The 9,186-nt window shown below is 38.7% G+C and overlaps 1 protein-coding gene across 1 annotated transcript in view; it reads left to right on the top strand.

Moving 5' to 3' along the window:
- The window catches only part of NPR3 (natriuretic peptide receptor 3), a 44,477-nt gene extending 36,351 nt beyond the window's left edge, over positions 1-8,126 (top strand). The window contains exon 8 of the mRNA XM_058824127.1: positions 1,246-8,126. Coding sequence (XP_058680110.1) covers positions 1,246-1,357 — 112 coding nt within the window. The 3' untranslated portion in view covers positions 1,358-8,126. The remainder of the gene's footprint in view (positions 1-1,245) is intronic.
- Positions 8,127-9,186: the final 1,060 nt, after the last annotated feature.

Consider the following 9,186-nt stretch of genomic DNA (forward strand, 5'->3'; position numbering starts at 1 on the left):
TTCATTTGGATCTGTAATTGTCACAAATGAGTATACAAATACAGTTTTGAGTGTGCATGCAAAAAGTTAAAAGGTTTGGGGAGTAGTGCTGACATGCAACTTTGACCAGATTTTAACTTAAACACCTGTATATCTAAAATCTGGACCTGTCCTCGTGCAAGAGCTACTACTGTGCATGCTCTGACCCATGTAAGGGTCTGACTTGAAAATACATAAAGAAATTGAACAACACAGGCTTTTCAATTTATTTTGAAGCTTACTGATGCAGACACAAATATTGAGGGAGTATTTTCAGAACTTTTAGATTGTCACTTTCTATTCAGCCATGTTGCTTGAATCAAAACCTTGGTGTTGTGAAAATCTTTCTTCCACTGCTGCATACCTAGCTGTGACTCCTGCTCTCTGTGCTGGTGGAACAGGGCTTTCCTTGGCATACCAGGTTTTTGCCATGCATCTCCTCCAGCAGTACAAGCACGTGGGGTTGGACTAATGCCCTTCTGAAAAATTTGTCCTGAAACAGAGCGGAAGCTTAAAAGTATCAAATGTAAATGTCAATCATCTGATTTTTGGGGGGAGATTTGGGTAATAAAGGGAAAGCTAAAAGGCTGTCAGAGGGTTTGTTTGACGTACAAAGCATAGCAGAATTCTTCAAAAGGCCCTAGAGGAAGACACACAGGAAGAGCTGTGTCTGATACATGAGCATTTGTGTTTATTTCTTATCTGTCTTCTACATCCCTCTTCTTAATTCATCATGTTACCTCCTCTGACATTACAAACATCATAGCTTTCTCAGAGGGAAATGGGAAGATTAGTTAGTTAATACATAGTTTCAGTGAGAAAGGCAGCTGAATAGTCAGAGCTGTTGTTTGAACTCTGCAGAAAGTTCCCCCCCACCCAGCACACTGAAAAGAAAATTAGCTTTGATCAATATAAAGCAGTGAAGTAACACAGTTCACATGACACTTCACAAAAACTCCTAATCACTTAGATCAGAAATTTTCAAAGAAGCAAATGTCCGTGCCTTAGTGCTTTGAGACTGCCATGTAGAAATTAACAGGCATTCTTGAGTCTGGGTAAAATGTTCTGAGGCAAACTACTTTAATCTTTGACCAGGGTTTCACATTCTGCCACGTTTCATTTTTCAAATGGCACCCAGCTGTCCCCTACAGGCATTCTTCATAAGGGATGTCTGTTAGCCTGTAGCTGGAGAAAGATTTCTCATTCTGTTCCTCTCCCTTCATGCAGAAAGAAATACAGAATAACTATTGAGAGACGAACTCAACAGGAGGACTGTAACATGGGGAAACATCGGCAGTTACGTGAAGACTCCATTAGATCTCATTTTTCTGCTGCATAAAGGAGAAGATGAAAAAGAATCCCATTCTTCCGAGGGAAAAGAAAGAATTAGAGAAAAGGACACAACCAAAGACATCAGTGTAAAAAGAAGTGGCTCTTGAAGAACTCACTCTTTAAGCAGTAATTTTGTCTTAATTTCTTTCAGAAGCTCAGGAATGATTTACTAATCACATTATGCCGCACGGCCTTTCATCTCATGGGAAAAGAAAATTATGCAGTTTGATGTTATGGGATGTACTTAATATGTAAAGACAGTATTTCCTAAGGCATATATTAAGGCTAGAAGATCTTGGTTTAGTTGATGGGGAATGCCTCGTTTTGTTCCCTTATTTTTTTTTTTAGCTTCTACCACCTCCTTCCATATTTGCATCTCACCCATGAGTATCAAATATGGTTTCAGGAGCACAGGTGCTGGTTGCTGTCAAAAGGAAAAAAGGGATTGGTTTTGGGGTATGTTCCTGCATCACTGAATCACTGACATTGATAACAGGGGATATGAAAGTTGGTGTACGGGCCTTAGTTCTGGGAGAGAACTGGCACTTGGTTCTAATTAATTCCTCTGAGAAAGTCAGGCAGGTGGAAACACACAAACCATTCTTTCCCTGTTTGTGTGGTGCCACAGTCCAAAGCACTGTTTTCCCTCCTAGCTGGTGGGATTTAGGAAAAACTCCAGTGAAGGATGAGGAGTTTCACACACGTGAAATAGTGACAGAGAAGACAATCAGATCTCTGGAGAGGACTGATGAATTCCTCAGTTTTGTGTGTGCTTTGCCACACTCTTTTCTGTCCACTGCCATGACTTTACAGAAGAGCAGATGTAGTCCATGTCAAGCCTGCTCCTGTTCCTAGTGAAGTCAATGGCAAAATCCCATTAACTTCAGTGAGCACAGGACTGCATCCATAACTGTAAATACGAAAGTGTTTGTATAGCTGATGCAATTCAAAAGGGGATTTTTTTGTGTGTGTGTATAAAAATGACATTCCATGCAACCATTTTATTTTTTAGGATATTTTTAATCTTGTATTTTTCTATTAAAGTATCTATTTTTGCTTTGGTAGGTTTAAAAATTAAGGAAGAGGATGTTTTGAAGACATATTTTGTATGATAGCAGTAATATGCAGGGAAAGTCAACAGCTGTAAATACATTTTTGAACCAGTACTTAGGGGAGAAGAAATGACTTTGTGGATGGTAATGGATTTTTTTGCTCAACTTTTTTCTCCAGTCATGTGCAACATGCAAATAGTTACTTAAAAAACAAAAATGCAGTTATTGAATTGTCTATGTGATGATCACCCTGGTGCTGTAAATAATGCATTTTTCACATGTTAAAGAGTCCTGTAGAAGTCACTGAGATTTAACTATCCATGTGTGTACAATTAAGCACCCAGGAATACCTTCAGGAATCATGTGTTAAAACCCTATTTGAGGCTGACTTTAATCCTGCTGCCATCAGTATCCCCTGGAAATTTTGCCATTTATTTTACCAGGAGCAAAATTGAATCTGTATTGAATTAGTTACTGACAAGTTATTTTATACTAGACAAAGGAGATCTTTGCACTTTGTAGTCCACAAATGGAAATGAACCATGCTTGCTGCAAATGTAGTGAAGAAGATCCATAAAAGTATTGTCAGTGGGGAAACAGAGCTATGACTATGATTCTAAGAGTCCAATAAATATTTTGGTTTATTCTATTCTGATTTCATAAACAGAGCTTTCTCATCTCAGCAGTTCTAGCCAGACTTGAAAGCTAATCTCAAAACTGGCTCTGAAGCCTGATTTCTACAAAACTTCCAGGCCCTGAAAGTCAGTTGGCCAGACTTCCAACTCTGAGAAACCACTTTGGGATACCTGGGAGTGAAGAGCAGAAACTCGTTGTGTCTGCTTTCTGCTGCCTTTTATTTGTTGTTGGACATGGGTTTTTTCCCTTACATTTCAATTTACTCTTAGCATATGGAGGGCTCATCACCTGCCCTTGTGATATACTGTCCTATGTCCCAGGCAGCCAGAGAGCAAAACTTCCTGACTGTCAGGGCAGCTCCACTACAGGAAATTGATTTCCAGCATCCCATTTCCCAGTCTGGGCCTGTGTGACCTCTACAAACGTGCTTTAGCCAAAGCAGCACCAATCTGGACACTTTTCTGAAGTATTCTCCTTATTTCATGGGCACCAGAAGTAGGCTAGAACAGCATTCATACTGAAATGGACTTGGGGAGGAAAAAAGACTTCCTGATTAGTTTCTGGATTTTTTTTTTTTCTCCCCAAGCAGTTGAGTTTGTCTAGCCCCTGGGCATGCTTAAAGTTTGGGATTTTTTAAAGATATTTTTTATCTACTTCTGGTTTTGCAAATAGGCCTTTCTTTTACCCATTTGACTACTCTGCCTCAGAAAAAAAGGCAAGGAAAAATTTTAAATGTGTAGAGAAGAGGGTGTAATTTGAAACATAAGCTCTTTTGGAAATTATTTTTCTTGTGACTTGTCTTGCAGTATGAACTAGTACTCAAACAGGTAGGGTTGGAATCAAGACAGCTGTGTAGATGTGCATTTTTCCTGTGCCATGCACAGTTGAGTCACACCAGAAGATGGGAGATCTGGCTGGGACAATAAATTCTCATGACAGTTTATTTATTATGTCATTTTATGATACCTATAAAAAAAGTATAGTAAAAGGTCACTTTTTTAAAATAATATTAATTCTAATGCTTTAAAACCTTTCTGTAGGGTTTTAAATCATGACCTCAGGAGGTGTTCCTGTGAGATGTCTGTTGGTGGGGTGCTGAGCTGGCTTAGCCCAAACTGTGCATCCCAGCACCTCCCAAGAGAGGTGAACCTTCTTTTGCACCTTGGAGCATTTTAGATCAACGGGCTTTAATGTTTGCAAATTGATGCACACAAATGTATGTTTTTTTCCCATGGAAGTGTGGAGATCATTTAAGACATTTCACATAAGTAGATTCCTTCATAGCATAAATAAACTTGCTCTTCTTTGCTGCCTTTCACAGGCCTCTTGCTAATAGTCCCAAGTCTTCCATGGAGCAGAGATCAGAAGCTGCCTTGAGTTTAGATTATTCAGCAAAGAGATTCTTTACTGGCTGATGCACTTTTCCTTTCTGGTTCATCTGCATTAGCTCAATGCCACAATGTTTAGGCTCCGAACTCTGTAAGGGAATGTCTAATCAAAATAATAATAATTGATCCTCAAAAGAGGTTTCAAAACCTACATTTTTGGCTTCAACAAATTGCCCGTATTACAGACATACATCTGTGTTACAGAGAAGCACAAGGAGACCCTTGACTCAGCTCAGCACTCAGAACACACTTAAAATATGCTCAACTTCAGCTTCTAAGTGCTTTGCTCACTTGGGACCAAAGGCTATGATCCTGGCTGTGGCTGAACCAAAGGGAGATTTGCCATGTGCTTGAATTTAAGAAAGGCTGGCTGTGTAGGTGATATTTATTGTTAATTCTTACAGTTGTGCCTGTTAAATTGAAATTTAACTAGTGGCTTCATACTCTGTTGTTAAAATTTGATAAATTCTGCTAATTTTGTATTTATTAAAATTACTGAACAGTGGTCAGCTTAATATCTGGTTCACTTCAGAATCCTCTTCCTGAGGGTTCTATGGACAGTTTTCCTGCCTTTTTACCCTCATAACTTCAACACCCAGGCTTCTACTGCAAGTGACAAAGATGAAGAAGAACTTTCAAGAGTATCTGTTATTTAGTTTCCTGAAACCCACAGCTTCAGAGTCAGATGTCTAGGTGCTTTGTCCTGGGCCACTGGTAGTTCTGAAATGTTTATTTATGGACAGGTTGTGTGTTCTGAGTTGTCTGTGATTACTACCCACACCAGTTCCTGCTCTAGTGTGCTTCACTGAAGACCACACCTAGCTGAGCTCTGAAAATGTTCAGTCTTTGCTAAAACTTGTGATTGAGTGTGATTGAGAGCACTTCGGAAGACTGTGACCAGAATTCAGTTTATTAAAGAGTTGTATTAATTAATTTCTGAAAATAAACCATGTTGATCTATTTTCAATTTGTTTTTAGCAATGTATCATTGCATTATTGGAAGTATTTTGTTGGGATTTTTCAGTGGAGAGTTATTAAGGTGTAGCTAATGCTTTGAAAACATTTGTGCTGGACAAAATAAAGAGTGTTCTCCCTGACAACATGTTCTACTGGGAAGTTGATCTCTGATTCATTTTTTGGCTTAGAAATACAATCACACATTAAACTGACAAAAAAACTCTCTTACTGATTCAGTGGGAGTAAATTCGGGCCCTCAGTGAGTGTCTGCAGGCTTGAAGCAGTTCAGAGTGAGTTTCTCAGCTTTGCAGTAGAAAAGGCTGCATCAGCCTTAGCTGACCTTGGCTCCAATGATGTTTTCACCTCATGAATGTCATAATGCTCCTGGAAAGCCAAGAATAGACATCAAAGACAGGAAGCTAATAGTCCTGGTCATAAATTTCTTTGGCAATTCAGTCCACCTTTTCCGGAGCTCAAGACAGTTCCACATCCTTCACTGCCCTCCTCTGTGCTTCAGCGTGTAGCCATGTGGGCATTCTGGTTCTTTCAGCAAAGCAGTTAAGGTTATTTTTCCTCATTTTCTCCAAGAGTCGAGTAAACAGTCTTTAATTACCCTTTTTTTCCACAGTCTTTTGTCTAGGTTCAGAAGTACTTTGAAAAGAAGTCAACCATTTTCTATCATTTAGTCAGAAATGCTCCTTCCTTTCTGGGAGTCTTGGCTTTTATGTGTTGAGCCATTTCAGATGTGGTTCATTGCTGAGCACTGCTCAGCTGTCAGCACACCTCGTGGTGTCATCACAGCTTGGCCATCCCAGCCACTATCAGAGTTATAGACCTAGAATTACCTGGTGGGGTTTTTCATCCTTGTTGTTATTGCTAGAAAATGATGTCAAGTCTAGCAACCACCTTCCCCACAGCAGGGCACGTGGGAACAGAAATACCAGTTTCTTGGGGTACATTACCTTTTCTGTTGGTTAGCAACATGCCCTAGTAGCTCACCTCACAACAGTGAGCTGTAAAGTGATAAATTTCAAAGTGCATGTTTTGTAGTAGCCAGTTTTAGCCCTTTTTAGAAACAAAGGAACACAGGCGTTGCTCTTGGAATGTATTTTTAAGGACATGCTGGGAAAAGTTCTGCTTTCAGATATGTTGTGTGTGTGTCACCTCTCCTCCCCCCCTTTCCTTCTCACTGTTGAAAGCACAAAAAGATTTGCGTGTGTGTGAAGACTTTCAAGTGGAAGAAATTGAAGAGTTTGCACTGTGCATATCCCTGCTTAGAGGCAGAAATTAATTCAGATGGCTTGAGGGCTGAATTGTTTTCCATTCTCAGATACCTTTTAACATCTGAGCTCTGAGACTGATGAAAAATGATTGTTGAAATTAAAACAAATAGCTGTTTGTGAGAGACATCAGACCTGGCTGTCTGCAGGGTCAGCAAGCTGTGCAGCAGACATTGATGGTGTCTGTTCTCTTCTAAAGAATAACAACAGAAAGCCTGAGCACTGTGCTTTGCCCCAGTGAAGCCTTGAGTCTGTCATAAATGCAGCTCCCCCTTTGTGTCACACATAGAGAGAGAAAGGAAAAAGGTTAATGTGGAACTTTTTATGGAGTTACTGCTGGTTTTGATCAAGAAGATAAGGCTGCCACGGTTTTGAGGCTTTCTCGGGTTAATGTTTCATTGTGTCCAGTGTATCACTGTAGAGACTTTTATTATGCTATTACTTCTCCCAGAATTTACCTTTTAGAAGGTCCTAACTGACATACAGCAAATTTACAGCATAAAAAACTAGCAAAAAGGAGATGCTTACAGTTCCCTCAAAATCTCTCACTAGCCACTAAAATAATATTCTGCATCAAAGACAAATTACCCTGAATAATCTGACACTGTTGCAGTTTGTAGGTTAAGCTATATTCAGAAATGTTAGGTGGATTCATTAGATAACAAGTCTTTGAAAGGTTAAAATTCGCTCTGTGTGAACCGTTCCTTGGTGTTTCTGCGACATGAATGTTTCTAGAGAACACTTAAGCCAGCAACAAAAATGTACCAAAATTGGAATTAAAAAAAAAAAAGAAATTTTCTTTTAGGGGTTTCTTTTGTAATGTCAACTGATATGCACAGGGAGCGTGCAATTCTGCCCCCCATGGCCCAGCTACAAACAGAGGTTTCACTGGTGTTGTGCATTGCCAGCAGGCACAGGGAGCATAGCTGCATTGCTTTCTTCTTGGGGATGGTCTGGACTTCTCTTTCTCTTAGAAAAGAATCTTTTCTGGACAGGTCTGAAAGTGCTGAGAAAACCTGGAGAGGCAGCATGAAGGCAATGGGTAGAATTTGCTGTGTTTCTTGTGCATAGGGTGTAACAATCAAAAACTAACAGGACTCAGGAGAGACAATATAAGGAACTTTACCCCTTTTTTGTGGTTCCCTATTAATGGAAAAATACTGGACAAAAGAGAAACCTAGTACCTGTTGAGCAGAAAACAACTGGAAAGCTGCACAGTATATTGTACTGATGTAAGTAGAACTATCTGCATATAATGTGATTTTATTTATTGTTGTTTTTGTGTAGAGGAGAGTGCGTATTCATGACTGTGGATATAACCTTTGTTTGTTTGTGTAATGTATTTTATTTCTTCTATGACTTGGTCATTTAAAATACCTATATTCACTGGTGTCCTTTGACTTTTTATTCTGTGCATTTTCTTTCACACATTTTAAAAATGCAAGAATATCACATAACCTAAATTGTAACAAAATGTTTCCATTAAAGACATAAGAATATCTTATCACCTGTTTCTATGGTGTCTTTTGTCACCTATTTACTACATCCTTGGTCTGTTCCACATAAGAAGGTATTGTCAGATGGTACAGAGTTAATAACAGGAGGGTTATTCTTGGTCTAAGAAACTGTAAGAACCACTGATTTTAATAAGGCTTAGCAACTGATAAAATCAATCTAACCTTTCCTTGGGAAAAAATCTCCCCCTTTGCATTTTAAGATCTGGGAAAGGTTTTAGTCATTGAACTCCAAATGAACTTTGAATATTTTTGTATTTATTCTCAATTGTCTAGAAATGCAAGTAATTATGAATCAAACTGTTGAAATGCATTGAAACCTTCACTAGCAAGCATTAATTTTTACAGCCTGCAGAGGGGCAAAATTTATATATTTTACTAAGCTACAAGTTCATTTCTTAGCAGCAATTTTACCAAATTTGGGGAATTTTGATTTCCTGTGTTATTAAATACAGTCTTCACATTATCCTGTTTTGTCTAGCCTTCTGCTTTCTGTATGCATGTGTCTGTTGGAGCAATGTTGCCAAATTTAAGATCTGTGTTTGATAGTATGCCAGGCCTTTATACTCTGAAATAACTGGAAATGAGTGTGAGGAAGAAGTATCTGGTCACACTTGTATCAAAGTATCAAGAATTCACTGGAGAGTTGATGGAGAGATAAAAATGCTGTGGGTTAACCATGGACCTTTCTACAGTGCAGAAAAGAAAAAACACAGAGTAAAAATACCGATTTGGAGAGGCCCATTCAGTTACGGGAGGGTTGAACTAATATCCTAGCAGCAGTGCTTTTCTCTGGTAATTCTCTAAATATGTCACTACATTTAATTAACTCAATACTGTAAAAAAAAATGTCAGTTTGTATAGCTGATTAAAAGTCCAAAGATACTGATCTTCTGAAACTGTAGAAGATGTTCCCAATATTTATTAGAATGTAGCTTATTTTAAATCTGCTCCTTATAGATACACTTATATGCATGTTTTACAAATAAAAATTATTATTTCTCCTGCT

This window comes from Ammospiza caudacuta, chromosome Z, assembly GCF_027887145.1.
Source record: "Ammospiza caudacuta isolate bAmmCau1 chromosome Z, bAmmCau1.pri, whole genome shotgun sequence".
Classification (NCBI taxonomy): domain Eukaryota; kingdom Metazoa; phylum Chordata; class Aves; order Passeriformes; family Passerellidae; genus Ammospiza; species Ammospiza caudacuta.